Source organism: Achroia grisella, unplaced genomic scaffold, assembly GCF_030625045.1.
Source record: "Achroia grisella isolate CSIRO2021 unplaced genomic scaffold, CSIRO_AGI_Agris_v1 utg782, whole genome shotgun sequence".
NCBI classification, from domain to species: Eukaryota; Metazoa; Arthropoda; class Insecta; order Lepidoptera; family Pyralidae; genus Achroia; species Achroia grisella.
This window is the reverse complement of record NW_026713022.1, coordinates 2,121,142-2,144,450: the sequence shown is the minus strand read 5'-3', so window position 1 is coordinate 2,144,450 and position 23,309 is coordinate 2,121,142. Positions and strand designations below refer to the sequence as shown.

At 30.5% G+C, this 23,309-nt stretch overlaps 2 protein-coding genes across 2 annotated transcripts in view; both read right to left on the bottom strand.

Annotated features, from left to right (window-relative positions):
* Positions 1 to 18,876, bottom strand: part of LOC131851367 (kinesin-like protein unc-104) — a 114,268-nt gene extending 95,392 nt beyond the window's left edge. Inside the window, exons 1-2 of the transcript XR_009357876.1 lie at positions 18,712 to 18,876; positions 1,107 to 1,143 (exon numbers count right to left, since the gene is read on the bottom strand). The gene's annotated coding sequence lies outside the window, so the exon portion shown is untranslated. The remainder of the gene's footprint in view (positions 1 to 1,106; positions 1,144 to 18,711) is intronic.
* A 322-nt stretch (positions 18,877 to 19,198) lies between these two features.
* Positions 19,199 to 23,043, bottom strand: LOC131851189 (superoxide dismutase [Mn], mitochondrial). The gene is made up of 5 exons (XM_059201637.1): positions 22,915 to 23,043; positions 22,596 to 22,774; positions 21,069 to 21,207; positions 20,059 to 20,213; positions 19,199 to 19,444 (listed from the first exon to the last, which is right to left on the bottom strand). Exons 1-5 carry the CDS (start codon positions 22,944 to 22,946, stop codon positions 19,299 to 19,301), a joined length of 651 nt encoding a protein of 216 aa, XP_059057620.1. The 5' UTR covers positions 22,947 to 23,043; the 3' UTR covers positions 19,199 to 19,298.
* Between the last annotated feature and the right edge of the window lie 266 nt (positions 23,044 to 23,309).

The following is a 23,309-nucleotide window of genomic DNA, read 5'->3' as shown; positions in this document are numbered from 1 at the left end:
TATGTCATTATTTATTTAATTTTTGACTGTTATCCAAAATTGGATAGTCAAAGGTATAGTCTATAACTATAAATGTAAATTCACGCAACACTCTACATGCCTACATTTAGCTCATTATACTTATATTTGTAAACTAACGAGGCATGGGGCGAGCCTACTGCCGCGCCGTCTCTAGGATTAATGCTTGGTTTGATATCGGTGTTTACCTACTTCAACAGAAAGTCAGATAAAAATGTTGTTTCGCACACAATTTTTTTTAAATTTTTAATGTCGGTCATATTTGAACTCCATCTCAGATTGTAGTAAATAATATATATGTTATATATAAATACATACATATCTTTAGGTATTATAAATAATTGAATAATTTCCCTACTTTTATTTGTCGCCCACAAAACTCTTTTATGAATTTCGTAGTACCTAACGCCTACACACACAGTTATAATCATAAAGAATATACGAAGGAAACTCAAAGGAATTCTAAATATTCATGAAACCGTATAATTTGCCGAAGTAAGAAATGTTTCTGAGTAGAAATATCGAAATTCTTTTCATAAACAAATATTGAAATTTTTTTAAAACCAATATCAAATTTATATCCGTCGGCCGATATTAGAATTTATACGTAGTAAAAATCAGGGGATCTTACCACGTTTTATAATTAGTTTTAATAGTAGCAACAAACGAAGACTTGTGAAAGTAGACGAATATGTCTGCCCATAAAAGATTTTATACAACATCTACCCGCTGCTCTTCAGCTCACCCGTGATTATGGCGGTTGCAACACCGCCGAAACATAGGGAACTCAATAAAAAAAAACGTGGTACTATCCCGTGAATTTTACTAATTTTTTACGTATATCACCGCGTCGAATTTAAAATTATAATAGAATTGTAATTATTATAACTCATAACTTCTTCTACTTCAGAATTATGCAACTAGAGACACATTAATTTTATATTGCGTGGTAATTTAGGCATTTTTTTTTTATGAAAATAGGATTTGTATAAAAAATATATTAATAATTAAAGTATAACGGAACTAAGTAAATAAAATATTATAGGTAGGTTATAATCTTTGGAAATTTAGAAGCATTGTTGACTTACCTGTTTGGAATAACAGAGTTAACTACACTGATGACATCTGTAACAAAACAAATGTATTGCATAATATAACATTGTATATATAACTATAATCTATAGCAACATATCTATATACTGAACTAAAAAGATGTGTGGCGACATATCTATATATTCGAGACCGAATCACTATATAAATTCAAATTCAAATTCAAAAATCATTTATTCATGTAACTTTTAAAAAATGTGTGGATCCAATTGAGAAGAACTGGCAAGAAACTCAATTGAATTACTTTTTTTTTAAAGCCAGTTTATTTACAATGTATATTTATATAGGTGTCTATGTCTAACATTAAATGAAAATTCAGTGCATGAACAACTATTGCCATGCACACTCGTCATTCAAGTAATCGTTATATGATTTAACAGATGTTTTGAATTTATTTAAGGGTAATTCCAACATATCCTTTGGTATCTTATTGTAAATTTTTATACCTATTCCCATAAAAGACCTATTAACTTTTTCACGATACTTTCTTTGTCTTTAAATCTTGTATTAATATTATATATTCATTGTAAATATTTTGTTAATATACATAATGTAAGTAGCAATCATTGGACTTATCACTTCATCCTCCTGCTTCATCCTCATCCTTTCCTGCTGCAGCTACATTACGAACACATACATAAATAATAGCGGTAACAATAAAGACGCTAAAGATGTATGAATTAACTGTTTGCATTGAGTAGGCTCCGAAATTACTGTACAGATTTGTAAAAAAGTATAGTCTAAATATGTTCAGCTCAGCGATTATGTCAAGCAATTACAACATTATAATACAGTCGGACTAAAAAGCTTTTTGAAGTAAATTAAAATTCAGACGAACCCAACACGCCTACGAATCCTTATTGCAAAATAAATTATTGCGTAACTCACAAAGTCAAGTTAAGAGCCTGGTTTTTAACATATGGTATTAATATATGTGAAAAATATCTAAGAAAATTCTATTCTCAATGAATATTTATGTTACTCATTAAGACAGGGTCGTGGATTGTCATATTTTCTATGAAAATTTCCCGTACAGTATTTCAAGATAATGAAGCTAATATATCTTCTGGAAGGAGACATAATTGATATTTTAGAAGATTGTGGATTAAAATGACATGAGAGCGGACGCTGAATTGCGGAAATTTCTAAACTTATGTCATTTGAATAGCAAACAATCTGAAGCCCACCTGGTCATAATTGTTAATCGTAAGCCTATATATGATACATGGACATCACGTGACACCCATATTACCGCTCATGTGTTGCCCTGCTATTATTCTGTAATTTCACTGCCTTATTTCCACTCAAGAATCGAAACAGCAAGCTGCATGGCGGCTGAAATAGGTGAAACTAGGTACTGTAATTTCTCTGGAAAGTAATTATCTTTCTATATAAGGATGATATATTCGCACTCACTCAAGACTAATAATATTAGTCTTCTCAATTTGACCACAGAATTTAACAATAAACTAAAAAGTATATGCGCATATACTTTTTAGTTTGTATGTATTAAATACATGGTAATGTGTGTAAAGATTTTTTATACATTTGAAGTAATTTTAATATATAGTCATTTTAAATAAATATAAGCATTCTGCACTCCTTCTCTATATAAACTAAGTTCGCGCAATTGTCGTAAAGCAGTGTACAAAGTTTTTGCCTCACGTATTAATATAATGATAATAAATATAATACGACCTCTGTCACATACAGTGTACATCCGTGCGAGGCCGAGGCGAGTCACTAGTACTGCTAGTACATTGTAAAGTCAACTAAATGTCTGCAAACTGCATCTAGTTTAGTACCGCACGTGACTGGAATAGGGTGTTAAGGAGTTATAGCTCCGCTATATACCAATAGTATCATGTATGTTAGTTCAATTAGTGATTGTAGCGATTTCAAAAGAATACATGTGTATAAGTGACTCGAAAACTTCTTTGTCTTATTTAAAAAACAAAAAAAAATTAAAATGCGACGTTTTATGTGTTGGATATAGCCAGTAAGTATTAATTAAAAAAATATTTCAAATATACTACATTACTACGATCTGCCCACTGTTGTTTTTTTTTCTTGATAGACACAGACTAAGAAAAAGTACAGACAAGACAAACAGACAGAAGACAGACACTGTTTCACATTTATAATACAAATATAAATAACTCTTAGTTGAGAATGGAATTACATGTATTTACTACTAAAAGAAGCTACGTAAGCGTCGCAGAATAATCTTATAAATTATCGCTACATTGTAGAGTAGACATTACGTAGCAACGTAGCACATTCGTAGCAAGGCTACGTTGCATATAAAACTAAGAGATTAGTAACAAAAATACACTGTTTATGGAACATAAAGTAACTTAATAAGGTGACTTGTATTTTCATATAAGCATTTTTACACGTATCACAAAAATAGGCAAGAATTTTACCTGAACAAACTTGATGAACTGATGCTAATACCGTGTTCGAGCCACAAAAAAGCAGACTTCAATAACATTTATAAAGATATCACTAGTGGTTAAATTTTGCGTAGCATCGATTTAAAAATAAAAGAAACGCGCAAAAAATTCCAACATTTCCAAAATTCTTTATTTAGGTTACACAATTTTACAACTACATTCTACAATTGTAAAGGAAAGTCTTCTTTAACCTTTTTTTTAAATCATTTAAAAATTTTGACATATTACGGGACTCTGTAGCACATTATTAGTAATGGTGAATGATTTTCAAAAACTCTAGTTACAAGCCTAGCGGGACGTTACTAGCCTTGTAACTAGAGTTTTTGTAGTCCAAATCACAACGTAATAAAGTAGTAATATAATAATATTACAATAGGAACTATTTTAAATTAATTCTAGTTAAGTCTATTAATGCTAGACATTTCACAAGAACGCTTAAATAATGTCGCATGTCAAAAAATTATAATTCACTAGTATTTTAGGATGCATGATGCATACTGAAATACTACTTTTAATTAACTAAAATTGTATGGTATTATATAGTTATTGGTATCGCATATAAAATAAATACTAAATTTATTTTATTTTTGACAGCCTCGGCCTTTATAAATCGTTATAAATAATAACAAACATATGTCAGGATCTTTTTTATTTCTCCTAGGTAGAAGATACAGAAGCAGATTGACGTTCTCGATCTAGACGTCAAGTCAGGAATTGCTCTGCAATGTAAGGTGAGACTATAAGCGGAAGAGTAAAATAATGAATATTATTATAATTAAAATTCTCTATCTAATTGCACTAGACTAATAATTACCATAATTATAAAATAGAATAATTAAGGATTAAATAAAAATAGAGAAAAAATTGTCAAGATTATAATGCATTTTACATTCACGGTATGTATTATTAATGTTGTTGCTTATCATCATTAAATAGATTAAGTACAAATATAAAAGTAAATTTATTATATCAACTAATAAATTGACATATATTAGAAAGTTGAGTTAGAGGTGCAAGTTTATTTTTCTTTTGTTGTATTCATTAGAAAGAACTCCTAATGTGAAGTATAAGATTAGCTCAAAACTGTTACATTAAAACTACTGAAGAATCTAGTTGTGTTGTGTTGTAATGTTTTATGAATACTATTATTAATTCAACTTTAAAAAGATTTATTCATATTTTAAAAATACTACTGACAATCATATATATATGATTGCATGCGTGTATATGCAGCACACACACGCACACAAACACAACAGCTGATGAAGGTTAATAATAAGGAAATAAATAAAGGAAATAAATAAATATAAATTATTACAAATATTTGAAATTGATAGATAAAAATTAATACATGGACGTTAATCATCAAACAGCTTATCCATCCGCTGTCACTCGATACATACCGTAAACCTACCACAGCCTCTTACCATCCGGGAGAGGGGTGGCATCGAGCCCCTCGTATATTCCAATAAAGAAGGACAAGACTCTAATAACGCGACCCGAGTAAGCTCCCTAAACGACACCTCAGACTTTCGACCACCACCACACTTGCCAAAAGCGACGCTATACTAACGAAATACAGTATAGTATGCTGTGTGCCGAACTGTTGTAGTAATAAATACGAAAACAGAACCGCACGTCCGGTAAAGTTTTTAAGAGAAGAGGACGAACGTCGTATATTAGGCGAGCTTCATGTAATGGAAATTTGATAATTCAGTGCTGCCAACTTAGTGGTTTTAACAATACAAGTGGTAGATAATAGCTTGAAAATTCACCAAAATAATTATATGAAAAATAAACGTACTTAATCGAGTAACTTACTCAATAGTAAACTTTCGTTATTGTCACGACTTATACCCTCCGCTAAAAATATGATTTTAAAATGGTTATTACTTTACATTCAATTCAATAAAAGAAAAGGTGATTAAAATAACATTCTTATAGTTAATTTTGAATTAAAAACTAGTATGTTTTTCATGAAATATTTTAATTGAATTTATCACAAATTTGTTGGTTTTAGGTAACTGGTGAACTTACCCAAACATTGTTGGCAACACTGTTGATAATGCGCGTCAGACGAAACGTTACACCCCCGTGCAGTTGGAATACGACGTGAATATAAATAATTCTATTAATCTACGAGCGTAACTTTTTTGAAGGTGTTAGAAAAGTGGCACGTTCGTGACAACGTGAATGTTGTCAGGAAGTACAGAAGGTAATGTAATTCATAGTTATGTTAAAAGTAATTACTGTAATTATGACCAGCTGTTAATAGTGTAAATACTAGAAAAAAAAATGTAGTGCATATTAACTATAGTAGCTTTCCTATAGTAGCTAACAGTTTATTAAAAAAATATTGAATATAATGATCAAAAATTATAACAATCAACATTATCTGTGTCTGTATCTTGATTGAGATGAGGAATGGCAGACAATGTTACAGGCCATCTGATGCTATGTGGTAACCATCGTTTATCTTAGCACAACAAACATCACGTAATCTTTGAACGCTCATAGTACCACTCGTACGTTGCCATTCAGAAAGAAATAGAGCAATAAAAATAATGTTTATTCAAATAAATAATATAAGCTCTTTTAAATAGTCATATATTATTATTCTACCACTCTGAACGCAGACTCATTACAACAAGAAACGTATTGTTCTTTTAAATTAATGTTGTTCAGAATTACAATTTTAAGAATTTTCTGTGAATACAAACTGCCAAATAGACTAAGAGGTTATTTCTGCCCAGATTTCATAGTCATATATTACCCTCCAACCAAAACAGCCTACAAAGTAAACAATGTTTGCGACTCGAATACATGAAATATCGACGACTCTGTATTAACTAGTAATAACTTCTGCTTTATTGTAATAACAATTATTACTTTTTCTAAATAAATAAGAGTTGTTGATTGTTAATTTTGACAAAAAAATAATACAGTTGAATGTAAAATCTTTTCCTTCTGGCAATTGGTTGAAAATACCATTTTCAGACAACAGCGACAACTTTTCTTAACGAGCAATAAACGGGGCGTTACACTTAGTCCAGAAACCATTACGGCAAACATGGCTATTTTATAATAATGTTCTGCAAATTATTTGGTACTTATATTCTGCAAATTATATGTAACTCATTATATTTAAATGAAATATTTAAATATTATATTTAGAGTTACAGGTCTTATTTAATAAAAAAAAACAACCCAGAAAAACAATTTATTCAGCACCATCCAGTCCCAAGCCAAGCAGAGTTTGTGTTATAGGCACTAAACACTGATATAATTATATTTTTTATTAAATACATATATATAATACACAGAGGAAACATCCAAGACCAATACTTATACTCAATAATCATTAATATAAATGTTTGTACTGTCTGTCTGTAACGCGATGTCTAATCCGCTAGACCACCGATGCCCTCAAATTTATTTAACGCAACTTATTATAACTCATCTGAAAAGATTTGAATAAATGACACATTCTTTATTTAATTTATTAATAAAAATGGGTACGGCTACAGATTATACATTATAAATGTACGTAACGGAGTATATAACGTTATAGACAAATTAATAATTTTTGTCAATTCAATTGATAGTGTTAGTTTTATTGCCAATAACAGATTTAGATCTTTAATTTCCTTTAAGCACTCGTTTTATGCAAAGAGGAAGGAAGTTTACAGTTTTTTTAGTTTTGCTTTTTATATACACAATCAAAATAATGTTGCCACAGAATAAAATATTCCTTGCTTATACTATATATCAATGATACTTAGCAGACAGCCAAACAGATAGGCTGGGTTTAATCACCAAGTTCCAATAATACTAATAATTCTTATGTTATTATTATTATTTTTATATAAAATTAGACATTCGCAATATACCTAATTTAATAAAAATATATACATAGCAACAATTCCTTAACTTAAAAAAAACGGGATTTTAGGGATAACCGAGTAACCCGCTATGAAGGTATCACGTAATCCTCCTCATTAACCGTTACATTTAATTTAATTAATAATATAATAGGACAATATTTCACAGAAAATTTCATATTAATTTTTTCTTTGAAATTTCAGTGCAACTTATTGTACTGTAGGCGTAAAAGTTTTAATATATTGGACGTCAGCCAAATACCGGCAAATCACCTTACCTTGCTATCCGACATAAAATATAACAGAAAATTATACTTGAACATGAAACTTTACGTACATCAATCTCCACAATTTATTGGAACGACTAAAATTCGGTAGATATATATTATTTGGAATATTCATTGATATTTTTAATCTGTAGTCATAGTCGCTTTGGTTGCAGGTAACCAAATTAATCTTGATATAATATTATAAAAGCGAAAGTTTGTTAGTTTCTAGTTAGTAGAGATGAATGGATGTTTGTTACACTTTCATTCTTATTCTTTCAACTCTACTGAACGAATTTTGATGAAACTTTACAGTAATATAAGCTATAATACTGTAAAGTTTCATCAAAATTCGTTTATCGTGTATTCTAGGATTTGACGCGATTTTTTTTTGTATATAGAGTGATACAAAAAGGATTATATATAAAATACATGTACACCCGTGCGACGCCGGGGTGGGTAGGTAGTATAAAATAAAGGCGTACTGTTAGCTTGCCTTATTCATAAGCATAACAACGGCCATCACGAATTACAAGAACAGCAAAGAAGTCACTTCTACCATTAAGTAAAAGGGTGTGCTCCGTAAGAATTTAATATCAACTCAGACTGCTATATCAAACAACAAATTCAACTCAGTCTGACATCCAATCTACCTCAAAGTTTGAAGGTAAACTCCACAATCAGTGCCTGTTCCCGGTATTGATTTAGAGTGCAGACTGTACTATATATGTACTAGACTATAGAACAGTACTTCCCTACATAGGGGCGTGCCCTCCTGGGGGGCGTAGGGAGATGGCTAGGTGGGTGTATTTCATTTTACAATTTCAACGTATAAATAAATATCATCACATCTATATCGAAATCTGTCGGTCACTTAATCATGAAATTCGGGGGCCTGAAAATATTATATATAATCCGGGGAATTTAAACAAAAGAAATGTTAGTAATAGAGTATATTTACTGTACATACTGTACGTACAAGGAAGTTTAAAGTCAACTAGTTAAAAAGTGCTGTCGGTACGTTCATAATATTCAGTCATGTCATTAAAAACGAATAAGTTATATATTCTCTGGTTGTATATAATATTACAAGGTATTTCCCGACTTCGCCTGCTTTTTTTAAGATAGAAGATGTATTTTTGATAGAGAGATGTATATGAAGATGTATATTATGAACATAGATTATTTGTGAAAAGGTAACAGATGTATGGATTTTTAGCATTTATAACATTTGTACGAATACTTGCTGATCTATGTAATACTGTTTAGTGTTAGTCTAAAATGAAATTTACAACAACGAGAACAGCCTTTAAGTATATAAGTCATATTTATTTATGATCAACGCAGACAAAACTAATTATTTAGACAAAGACAAAACTAAACTTTTTATTGTTAGTTAGTTGCTCCCAGCAACTTTTATTTCAAAGTACCTAGTCTTTGTTATTTCACCTTCAAACAGCATATATCACTTCTAGTATGTACTTTGTAGCTAATTATAAGTACGTGTTATTATGAAAATAATAATTTTAGAAATCCATTTACGTTATAATCTTATATATAAAATTCTCGTGTAACAATGTTAGTTACAATACTCCTTCGTGTTGTCCGAAATGAGTTAACCGAATTTTATGACATTTTATAGGCATATTCAGTAGGTCTGAGAATCGGCTACTATCTATTTTCTAAGTGATAATGGTTGTCCACCTTAACATATTTTTTTTATTTGGACAATTCTTTTTATTTTATATGTGGCATTTTAAAAATACTTACAACCCTAAATTTTCATCCATCTAGCATCAATCCCTATTAATTAATAGCGATTTCAATTTATATGGCAAAACAGCGTTTCTGGAGTCAGTTATTTAAATATATTAATAAGTAATATTTTGATGCAATATCTGTGCTTCAATAGTTGTCTGGAGGAAAATATAACAAATCACAAATTCCCAATTAATATAAATTAATAAAGGATTCTTTGTAAGCAAATAACAAGGATAAAGATATATTTGAAAGAAAGAATACTAATGCACATATGTTGAAGTTTCACAATTCAGTAGCTTTCATATGTGTGTCTGTTTCATCCTTGGGTAAATCACCTCGCGTCAAAGAAATTGAAGATAGATAGAATATGCTATATTTGTAACATACATTAAAGAAAAGAATTAAACAATATATTTTATTAAAGAACACATGTATAATAATAAACATTATATATATATATATATATAACAGATATGTTGAAACTACATTTACAAAGAAAATGACATATCTATACCTACCTAGTTTTAAGAATCAGTACTAGATTTACGTTCAATATAAACATCTAGTAACTTAAGTTTCCATTTTACAAAGGTTAGTTATCAGGCTTGTTATAGGATATATTTAGACTTGTACAAATTAAAATTACGTTTAAGGGGGTCTTCCTATGTGATGGGTTGAAAAAATCGATTTTTTTTTTTTCATAAATGCTCCCTTAACATGTCTAGAATCTACCGTATTCTTTAAGCGATTTTAGAAAATTCGAAGTCGTTTTAAAGATACAGCAGGTAAAAGAAAGAGCGGTTCGGAGCGGTGAGTTGGCAGTTAGAGACCGGGCCTATTGTGTACCGTCGGCTTTATACCTGGCCTCCCTTTTATTAATATATTTGTTTATACAAGTTTAGACACGTTTCTACAGACTTAAACAGAAAAGGAGCAGGTAAACTTACTGATAAAGTTATCCAAGAAATTACAAAATTCTACGGATTAGCAATTCGACGCCATCCAGATTCGCTTGAAGATATGAGAAAGGAAGTTTGGGCAACGTACTATCACAAATGTTCTTCTGATGAAAACCCTCAGCATCAATTTTGTCCAGAAGGCGAAGACAGTTGGTGTAAATGGCGTAAGGCTGAAGCTATAATATTTCATCACGATAAACACCTCTAATTCCGCAAGTCCAAGAAGCTATCAAACCGGTTTTCGAAGATTTACAACGGAGCAGTAATCTTTGAATTCTTTGATTTGGACTTTCGCTCCTAAACATCTTCATAAAGTTGTTGAAATTGCTAGCTACTTAGCAGTTATTATCTTTAATGAAGGTTTTCAAGGTATTTTAAAAGTTATGTCGATTATGGGATGCCCTGTTGGTCGTGAAGCCCAAGCGTATGTTGAGAAACGGGATGAAAAGCGAATCTTACGCTCTGAGCGGCGCGTAAGTGATGTCGTTAAACAAGCCAGGATTGACTCAAGAGCTGAACAATCTGCTTTAAAAGAGTTTCACGAGGAAGAGGAAGGAATACTCTATGGACCAGGCATCGCCGATTGAGAGTAAGTTGATATTTTAATAGTTTTTAACGGACTTGAAACTTTAAACGCGTTTTTCTCAAAACTGTGTTTTTCAAACTTTCCTCCATTGTATCTCAGAAACGGCTGGACCGAATTACTTTAAATTTACAGGGCACACTCAATATATGTAAACGCATGGAATGAACTATTATCAATCGAAAATTTTCAAAACTTCGATTTTTTTATAGCAAAAAAAAAAAAAAAAAAACGCCTAATTTGCAACTTTTATTTCAAATGTCTATCAAAAATCCAATTTTTTTTATATTCATTTGATTATAGGTCATTCCGTGCTTTTAAGCCTACAAATTAAAACGCCGTTTTTTTTTTTTTTTTTTTTTTTTCAGATAAGCCGATCAGCCGGAATCGTGGAGGAAGTGGGAGCTCTTTTTTTCGAGGCGGGGGTGTTCAGAGCGCTGTAACTCTAGTTTGACTGAATATTTTTAGCTGAAATTTTATATTTATACTGTCCAAATATGTGTTAATAAATGATAAAAAACTTGAAGCTCTAAATATTTACTGGTCGTAGAAAAAAATCCTAAAATATCCCTAAAAAACAGGCCGTCACATAGGAAGACCCCCTTAAAGTAAATAAAAAAAGAAATACGTTATAACTGAAATTATATCCAATATCCCATCCTCACTAGAGGTTATTTTAGCCCTTATCGTTATTCAGACATCCATACTCTCCAGTCGATGTACAAACGTATACATAAACAGATCTCAGTAATAATTCAAGCGAAACACTCACAACGGGCCGTAGACTGTTTTAAACACCGTATGCACTCTTTCGATTCCACTTTACGACGTACAACCACGGTAGAGTCGGCAGAGACAATAAGAGGTATAACGCCCATATTTCTTCCATTTACTATTGGAAATAAACTTTGCAAAGTCACATGTTTCACAGAGCAACTTGGTGTTTATTTTTAATATCCAATAGGATTTTAGATGTTTCATAGTCAATAATGTAATGTAATATAAAAACCATACTATATTATTAACGACTATTAAATTTATTTTATTTACATACATATAATACACCTATGTTAATAATAACGAAGGTAGATTCGTGATTCTTTATAAGGTAATTAAAATACGATCATATCTAGCCTATAAGTGCCTAAGTACCAAATTGGTTAAAATAATGTGTGTTCGAACAAATAAATCTAACCATCAAAGTAAGAATTTGCTCGTATTTGGAGTTGAAAATTGAAATTCCAACTTCCAATGTCTAGGAACCGAATGAATATTTCCATAGATATTATGTTTTATTTATTATATCTACGAAATTATTCATTGCTACGTACGGTAAATATTAAGGAAAGATTTATATCTATAAATGTTGTTAGGGCACTATAAGATAATTATAGGATACATTTCTTTTACAAATAATGTTAATGTTGAATAAAAATAAACAAACAATTTAAATCACACTTCTTTATTAAATCATCTGACCGTACAAACTCGGCTACAACAGGATACAAAGAGCTGGAAGAAGAAAGCCTATTCTATTCGAGAACAATGGAGGCTGCACGAAATACTGTCATGTACACATCAACAACCTTCGAACAGATTCAACCCTATCTTAGTACTACTTGGTTACATCTCGAACTCGATTGATGTTGTTTAATATTTAGTCGAAAGCTAATATCGACACCCTCGGTGTTCTAACGATTTACCACAGCGTTTTACTTCCGATGGCTGAGGGTTCGATTCCTCGCACGGTACAAACATTTGTATTCAAGTAGTGTCTGTATATATTATGTATGTATTTACAAAAGAAATATCTAAGTATTTATATAAATTATACTTAGAACTAGATGGCGTTATGTAGATTGTCCAGGGACATTATTATATTATTGCAAGCGCATAAAACTACTCTCCATTCCAATATAACTTCATAAAAAGGTAAACAGTCTATACTAAGCTATAAATATAGACACAATATGCATTCCAGTTTAGACGGGGCCAGGATTACACAGAGGCAATGTAAATGTTACCCTAGGCAATGTAAATATTGAGATCCCACTCCCTTCATCGTCCAGTTTAATTTTAGAGAACTATAATAGGTATAGAGAGTAGTTTGTATAAAAGCGAGTGGTTATAAGGACTGCCTGATTAATTGATTTTTGATCTCTAATAATACTTTACATATTAAGTTTATCTATCGCAGATTGCAAATAATGATATATAGTGAAAGTTCTGAAATTAAAATTGGTCTAGACTTTTCAGTGATTAGCAAGAACAACAGACAAACAGACAGACAAGCAGAAAAATATATACTTTAATTGTAATTTTAAATATATATAAATAAAATAATTTAAAATTACAAACAGACACTGCAATTTCATTGATTTGTATATAAATACGTACATAATTAACACGGATTGTTATTAATTAAATTTGTAATTTCGCACTCGTAGTAGGGGTACACTGTAAATTATATTTCAGTCCATTGTCACGCGATATGACAACGCGTCCGCACCACATAATAGAATGTGAGGGTAAACTGAATTATGTTTCACTGTACAACTCTCGACAGGCTCGCTGTAAACAATAAACTACTTGTTATGAAGTGAAAAATTCAACGCTAAACAAATGTTAATAATTATAATTATAGAATATGTCAAAGTAAAAGATTCTAGACTCGCTTGGTTACATATGTATCGATAATAATATTATAAGAGTTCGTATTTATTTTAATACAAAGAGTTTCTGTTGTGTGAGGTTGTAGGGAATAATCTCTGGATCTGTTGAACCGATTTTGAAATTCATTTTACTGTTAAATAAACATAAATATAAAGTAAACAGCTAGAGACATCACCCTACATTATAAATATAGAAAAAACTAATATGATGCGTCTTTATCTCAGCATCAGAAGTAAAAACTAGTTTTAGAATGTTTGTCAAAAATACATTTTAATTTGATTTGATTATACTCATATACATTATACCGATACAAACATAATAATAATATCTGCAGCTTGCCAGCAATCAAACCCACGTCCATCGAAAGTAAAGCTGTGTACCAGACTACAAAGTCCGTCCAAATATATGTATACATAAATATGCATATATTTGGACATTGCATATGAATGTACTCATGTAGTTTTGACATAAGCACATTCCATAAATTTCTTATTATCTACATATGTAGCCATCTTGATATGCATAATTGGCTTCATAATGCAAAAATTTTTGAAGCATTAACTTTGTAACGTAACAAATAACAAGTCTGAGATGCTCTATGATCTTATCATCACTTTTATGGAATATCGTGAAAATGGCCCCTGAATGACGAAGTTCGTTTTGGGGCGGGTCAGCGAACGTATTATGTGGAAACTTAGGACGTTACTAAACTTTGCAGAGCAGCACATTATATCAATACTTTGTAAGAAATGTACATTCTATTTTTTTTAATGGATGATAATGGAATGGTGTCCCTGCAGACGCTAAAGGTTTACGCTGGCGGGGCACCAGTGGATGATGATGAGATGACCATGACGTCAGGTAAGGTAGAAATTCTTGGTGAACTTGATGGGCTAACTGCCCATCAAGTTCACCAAGAATTTCTCACGATAGTTTCCAAGGGGAACCGCGAAGTAGTCATTAGTCGACATTCCTAAAAATCCCCTTCCCTCAACATAAATCTATTGAAATATGTTTTTCGTTCGTTCGTTTTAATACTGCACTAAGGCTTCGAGACCCATTGAATTTAGTCATCTCAAAATTCGACACAGCTGGTTACAAAGGAAACTACAATATAATTCTTGTGAAAGAGCTTTTACACTCGTACATTTAATTTTAACCTCTAAATACTGATAGTATTTAGACTTAGATTAGTAATGGTTATCAATTTCAAAAATGATAAGGTTCGACGTATTTTAATAAACAAATAATAAAAGAAGTAGTGACATATATATGTCACTAATGTTATCATAATATCATGTTATCATGTGATACCGGTGATACCACTCACCACCACTCACCTTCCTAGTCCAGAAGACTAAGATGTCATGCTTCTTGACCTGTAATTTTATTGCAACATTTTATAGTTACACTAAAAGACATATAAATAAGTACCATAGGAATATCGATTTCTACGATTTCCCAGATAGACAGAGATAGGTAATAATTTCCTGGCAGGAACGTTGTAGTCCATTCACCTCATTCTGGTTCAGCGGCTTACCCGCGAATATTAGATTGGGAACCAAGTTTATTGGCTGCTAGGGATATTAATACATAAAATTTATAGTAATTGCTGCCAGTTAATTCACTGGTAGCGAAGTAGAGAATAAGGCTGAGCTATATGTATAAATATATTTTATAGTATAGAAGGCAAAAAAGCTTGCTTAATGGTAAATACGTAATTTTTTCCGACGGCCTCGGTAGTCTAATGGTTTAGCACACCGCCTTATGGTAATGGTCGCGGGTTCAATTCGTCACACGGTACAAACATTTGTATTCATGAGTACGATTGTTTAATGGTCTGTGTGTTATTTATGTATTTTATGTATGTATTTACCTATGCATTTATATCAGTATTCAAAACAAAAGCTCTGCTAGCTTGGAGCTTGGATACCGCAGTGTGAATTGTCATAAGATATAATTGCCGTCTCCCGTGCACACCCGCAACACTAGGAGCATAGTAGGTAATATGTCTGCGTTTCAGGAAGGAATATGCTCTATTCTAAAAGGTTTCAATATTATATCGTTCGGAAATACCATAGCTGGGAGTAGATTGGATAACGTGAAAGACATCGATTCAGCCAGGTGATCTGGATGGCATTTTAAATATGTTTTCGAACTACATTATTACAATCTACATTAACATAATGCCAGTATTTTACACTACTCTTTACTTGTCTCTCACTCACTAGTTGCTGTAGCTTTATGTATGATAATTATCATTTTTATTATGTATGATAATAATATTTTTTTCGAGTTGCAGTATATACGCGATTACAACAGTTTTTTATGAATTAAGAAGCAATGTTCAAATGGCAAAAAACTAAGGAAACAGTAACGTTGTTACCATGGATAAATTAATATTTATCAATATAATGAACTTATTTTTTTTTCGTGGTGCAGTAGGTGGTTACAACACTTTTTAATAATTGGGAAGCAATGTTTAAATGGCAAAAAGCTGAGAAACAGTAATGTATAGGTACTAATGTTAACAATATAATAATGTTTTGATTGACCCTTTTGGTTGGTAATACATCCAAAAACGTCAATCGGAAAAGAGAACTTTCTCATCATTGTTTCATAATTAAATATAGAAATCACATTTTTTAAATAAGCAAAATCAGCGGTCAATCATTCGATGATTAAGTTAACCTATTTTCAAACTTTTATTTAGGTTGCCGTTTGTTTAAGCTATTTATGCTGTAAACTATGAAAACATTATTTCTGTACAACATTTTCAAATATCCCGTAACTAGGACAGTAATTTGTGTCATCTTGCAATGCAATACATAACAAAATTATAAATTCACAAAAGTGTGTCTCACAATCATATCGAAAATTTCGATATGATTCTATGATTCATATGATTATGAGACATTTCGTAGATAGGACAAAATTGTGGGTAACAGTTAGTATACCATATTCACAGTAGCCACAAATTTCCAATAGGGAAGACACTAACCAGGACCTAAATTATGGATGTACCCCCCTCACCTCCAGCCCCTGCGAGTGCATTCACCGTCGGCGGTATAGCGTGCGGCGCCGTTCCCGATAAACCATCGCCGCTACAGTAACTACACTTTACATGCATTTTAAAGATAGTGGCAGGACTAAACCAAAGGAAAACCTTATATGCAACTGTTAGTCAAAACTTCGTCTGCTATTATTATTTTATAAAATATAGTCTATTTTCATCCTTGTGATACAATGTGTAGTATATAAAATAGAAAAATTCTTTTAATTATTCTAAATAAACATATATTTTCTACTTACTCTACTGAGTAAGTAGAAAAAATATATTTATGTTAACTACTGTTAACAATGTGAAATTAAACTAATCCCTTGAATAATATGCAACAGTGTGTGAGTATGGATAGATAAATCAATCTCACATACAAAAACTACCAGAACAGATTCAAATGAAGTCTAATTCACAAATAGATCTTACCCTAAACCAAGACAAGTTACTTTTTAACTGAATTCATAATGATAGCACTGATAATGAGTGGTAAGCTAAACTAAAATTAATATGATGATATGAGGGGGAATAGTCTAGCTAGCAATGTACTGTCAAGTTGACCTCCATAAGGTTCCCCCTGGAAATTATTGTGATAAATTTATGTGTAGGTGTATATGTCCCGATGTGTTACCTGACCTGACCTCATGCTCATCCTTCACAGGTCACCATTGCATTATCATCCTTTTTTTTAATATGTATATATATGGTCACCCTATAAAAACATGACCTATCTCTACAATTGCTATTTAATAACATATCTTGTGGTAGTCACCCTCCTTTATAATTAGAATAACACATTCCACATTGCATATTGTGGTAGGTCTGAATTACATAATTTCAGGTTCAACAAAGGGAACTTTTTCAATGCAGTAATAATAGGTAGTATTTAGGACAGAATAAATATATGGTATAAACATATATGTTTACTCTATAGTGATTAGTATAAAGGCTTTTAAAAAGTAATAATATTAATACCCTACTACTATTTATATAACTTTGAGGTTTGTGTTCAGTTTATTTAATTATTAAAAAGTATCATATGCACAAATTTATGAAATGATCAGCATATTGCATCTTCATTGCAAGAAATCATAGGGATTTAAAAAAGGGTGTGAAAGTGTGTGGAAGAATTCAAAATTACATTAATGTCTTGTTACCCAACTCATTAGATATAAAATCTAATGAGTAAGTATATTCTTTTATGTACAATTACTCTATGACATATTTTTTATGTCCAGACTGGCAAACTATCTAAAGACCTCCTATTCTTGTACCTACTTAATACATTATATAATTTTATTTAATGAACTAAACCACCTTTAGTACCATACCACCTAAAGTATCTCTGCACTCGCTAAGGTTGGGTGGTAGAAAATGTGAATATTATTAAACCCAGCTATTTAATAAAAAATCAATAATGTTTGAATAAAAAATGAAGACCAACCTAATAGAAATACAAAAAGTTGTCGTATTTATTTAGTGTTAAAATATAATATAATACATGTAAAACATTACTATTAATAATAAGAAAATATTTAATTTGTTGAAAAATGAGGAAAGAGAAACAATTATTTGCCAATATGTATGTACATTTTAATACACATAAGATATTTCACTTAAATAGGCTATAATTATTAAATAAAATGTGCGACTTTAATAATTACTGTATATGTAAATAAGTGTAAACCCAGATATGCACTGAGCAGAACTGTCGGTCCATTACAAAATACTGAATTATGAACCTTCAAACACGAATTCCTCAATGAGTGTATTGAATGACAGTATATGCACATAGACAAAAATTATCACACATATATATTTATATCGCTGATATTAAATTAAAACCTATACAATAATCATAACTTCTTACGCTGAAAAATCAATAACATTGCCATAGAAAGGTAAGTTTACAAAACAATTTATTATGAAATTATCACAACACTTACCACTTTCCAAACGTATAAAGTAGATCTTACAGAGCACAAGAGTCAATTAATTGTCCAGTATTTTTTGGTTAACAATTTTTATTTATTTATCCACTGAGATTAATAACAAAGACTCACTTTTATATTTGATTTCTTTGTACAAATTTCAAATTTGATTACTGACTTTGACACCAGCTGTCATTACATTACGTTTCATTTTACGTTGCGTTTGGAGTAAAAAAGAAAACTGAAGACAACGGAACGCGACAAGTATTACGTTGTAACATAGTGGCGCCACCACGCTAAATGTTATTGTATACAATAAAATATGTAATATAAGAAAATTTAAGTATGTCGTATAGAAGAAATATATAATATAGAAAACCAGCCCAATAAAATTTGATACAAAATGGAAAGTTGAATGAATATTGCTATCTACTATAACAATATTCATCTATATATACTATAATTAAAATAAAACACTCATTTGGTAAATAAACTTTTTAAAACTTATTTTAGAATCACATAAAAATATTCTAATGCGTGAGTTCACTAGGTGACTATTGCAGTATCATTAAAGCTTTTACATGTAAAAATGCCAATAGTATTCACTTCAATGCATTCTCGTATCTGGAGGAGATGTCTTGCCAGTTGGCCACGTCGAAGATAGCTTTGACGTAGTCAGCGCGTACATTTTTGTATTGGAGGTAATAAGCATGCTCCCAAACGTCAATTCCAAACAGAGGAATCAAACCTGAAATATAATATTTAATATAATTATCACAATAAACATGTAGAGATATTACAGTGCAAAGAATGAATATAATTGACATCAACCTATCTTGATACTAATATAGTATCAATATTCATTACATTACAATAAAACTTTTTTCTTCTTTCTTTTTTGCCATGGTAGCATATTTTCCACTTATGTTAAACAGTTACCACATACAATAGACACCTGAAACACTAGGTGCCACATGCATGTTGCCGATGTCTTGGTTGCATTTATGTGGAAATTATACAATATAGGATAGTTAACTTATAGTAGATACCATGTATGTCATAGTTATTTAACAGGATAGATATTTAACAGGACATTCTGGAATAGTACTGTCATACATACATACATACCACATATTAGCTAGTATATATGTTTACCAAATGAAGTTCAACAAATTATTAGGTAAAAGTAGTTCACTACTGTTTAGTAGGTAATGTGTTATTCGCCTCATTATGCCTTTTCCTTTTAGGTTAATTAATTTTATTAGCATATAAGTGATAATGTTACTAAAGATAAAATTAACAATCACATTACTGTGTAATTATAATTATATATAAAATAATATATATAATTTTGAAATAAACCTGTTGTAGCTTGCAATGGATCCTGGTTCTGGCATGTGGCTATTTCGAGTTTCTTTGATTGCTTATTATAACCCAACCAGCCCCAGCCAGAGCCTTGCACACCCACAGATGATGTGGCCAGCTGATTCTTCAAATTCTCCAATGAACCAAAATCCCTGAAATAAGTAGTATGAAGTATTACACTCTTGCCAGGTAAAAAACTTTTAATTACTTAATTTATCTTTTACTTATAAGTATATATATATATAAAGTAAGTAAATATTTATATAAAACTAAACTGCTGTTCGTTAGTATCAAAAACAGCTTTACAAATTGTATTTTTTCATTCCTTTTTCTATAATAACAGGTTGTAGTTACTATATAATATGCATTAATTAGTATTTTTTGTGGGATTCAATATTTTGGATAAATTTTAAGATATTCTACTGCTTAAATTGATTGCGCTGACATAGGTACGTAACTTGCTAAATTATCTAAGTGTAAAAATAAACTACCAATCAATGTAAGCAAAGTAATAAAAACAAAATATGATGATATTAAATATAAGCAATAACAATAAGACAATGATTTATAAATAATTATAATGAAAGGTATCAGAAAACGAATGAGCATAACAATACCAAAAAGAATAACATTTTTATCAATCTGAAGGTCAAAGTATTAAATGTGCAATTAATATTAAGAAATAACTTGTTAGTAAAGAGGTTGGAGTATACATGATTATAGACATATTTTAGATGCAAAATTAAGAAGCAGTAATGAGCATGAAGATAATAAGAAATGGTAATAATTTTATCAATGTTAATGAACAATGTCAAGACAGACCAATCATAGCCAGTATAATAATTATGTATTAAAAGGTAACATAAAACCAGTGTGCATTATAGGAACAAATTATGTGCATTTTTAAAGAAAAGAAAGAAAGTTAGAAATAGAATGGGATTCACATAAAAATAGAATAGCACATTATTGCATGCTGTAATTTTAGATGCAGGATATAACTATATTACTTTTCAACTGCTTTGAGAAGAGCATCAGATGGTTGACCACCATTTGCTGAGAGATTCTGCCAAAAAATTGTGTGATTGATGTGCCCACCTCCATTGAATTTTAGGGCCGGCGCCAGACTGATCACTGTTTGTATATCACCTGCATAATTATATAAATACACTTTCACATAACATGAAGAAATACATTACATATAAGGTTCCTAAAGTCATTCATTCATTCATTTATTTTTTCATAATTTCAATTTACATTGTGTTGAATTTTTAAATTTAATACATAATTTACTTTTATTAACTAGTTAAATGTCCACAATGAATAATGTATAAATTAAAGGAAAATATCTATAAGTCTGTAAAGTTGGTTTAGATTTCAATCAAGTTTACAGCATCTCCATGTAATTTACTTTTGTCTTGTTGTAACTATTTTTGAGGATATTTTAATATATAATTATTATTTCCAAAACTTTTAAGTACAGTGATGAAAATATTAAGTATGTATAGGTATTATCTATAAATATATATATATATATATAAAAGTACTACCAAATACAATTGGTATGAAAAATAATTTAACCCTAACATATCACCCTAAAGATGAATTCTACATATAGGTAACTTATGTAATTTGTTACAATAGAGACATTCTCTTTAAAACAGCCATGTAGTGATAACTAAAAGGTAAATACTGTAATATACATAATACTTTATAATTGACACCTAATACTAACAATAACTAACAGTTCCATCCTCAATACTCTAAATACCAAATAAGAAAAAAGGTTACTGTTCCACTGCTCGCAGTAACTGACATGATGGCTGAGTTTGGCATGGTGTTAAGTTTAACCAAAATATTGCATGGTTAATATGGCCACCACCATTAAACTTTATGGTGTTTATTAGACCAACTAGGGTATTTGTATCTGCTGCTGTCAATGCACCAAGTAGTTGGTTTTAAAAGGTCAAAATTAACCATATAAAAATCCTATGATTTTTGTATGGTTAATTTTGACTTTTTGTACATGTTCAATCAATTATCATTTGGCACACTATATTTGCTGAAATTAAAGACTCCACAGTGTAAATACCAACACTATGCAGGTAACACTACAGTACAGCTCTTTGCACTATTCATACAAAATCCAGAATAAACTATGCATTAAACAACATACAAATAAGAATTAGTCTACCATATGGTAAACTAATACCTTCACCTATCTATTAGATAATAGATAGATGAAGCTATGGTACCTTACTGGCCAGTCTAAATTTCATCATAGTATAAAAAGAAATGTACTTTTGATTTTTAATGTAACTCAAAATAAATTATGATTTACATATTTAAATTATTTTTTCTAAACTCTTAATCTTCGTACTATATTTATCTTAAAATAAATTACAAACAGTATTAATATAGATCACACAGTAAACATAGATGACCTTGTGGCTAAGAGTGATCTTATCCAGGTAACCTTCAATTACATAATATGGAAGTAAATGAATATTCTGAATATATCATTCATGATACTTTACCCTTAGCCTGGGCTTGTGCGAGTTTCTCTTCTGCAGCATTCAAATTATTGACGTAAGTAGCATGATGTTTGCTGTGATGTAGGCTCATAATCTCACGACTGATCACCGGTTCCAGTGCATTGTACTCGTATGGCAGTTGGGGAAGGGTGTGCTTCTGTCGTGAAGCATTGACCACACGGCTGGAAAGTTACAAAACGACTTAATAAAGAAAATAACGCTATAATAAGAAAATAAAATAAAAATTAACTTTTATATAGCGCGTAGTTTTCTTAATATTTTATAACAAAAACGCTTTAATAATATGCAATATTAAATTTACATTACGGATCCAACTCCACGAGATGTGAACATTTTAACGAAAATGTGTTAAATGAAACAAATCTAACAATAAAATCAACCGGCAATAAATGTATGGAGTATGTATTGATTGAAAAATTACGCAATGGAGAACTTTGGAGAACTTTAATGCAAAAGTAAATTTGATAAATTTATAAACGTCAATTAAAACTACCACAAAATGTCAAAATAAGAAACATCAATGTCAATTATGACTTGAATGAATGTGTTGCGTTTCGTTTTTCTGTACTATTTGGAAATACATAACAAGTAGTATAGGTATCACCAATTGAGTTCATTTTTCATTATTTTTTTATCAAATCTGATAAAATAATGAAAATGAACTCAGAATTTGAAAAAATACGAAGGAACTCCTGT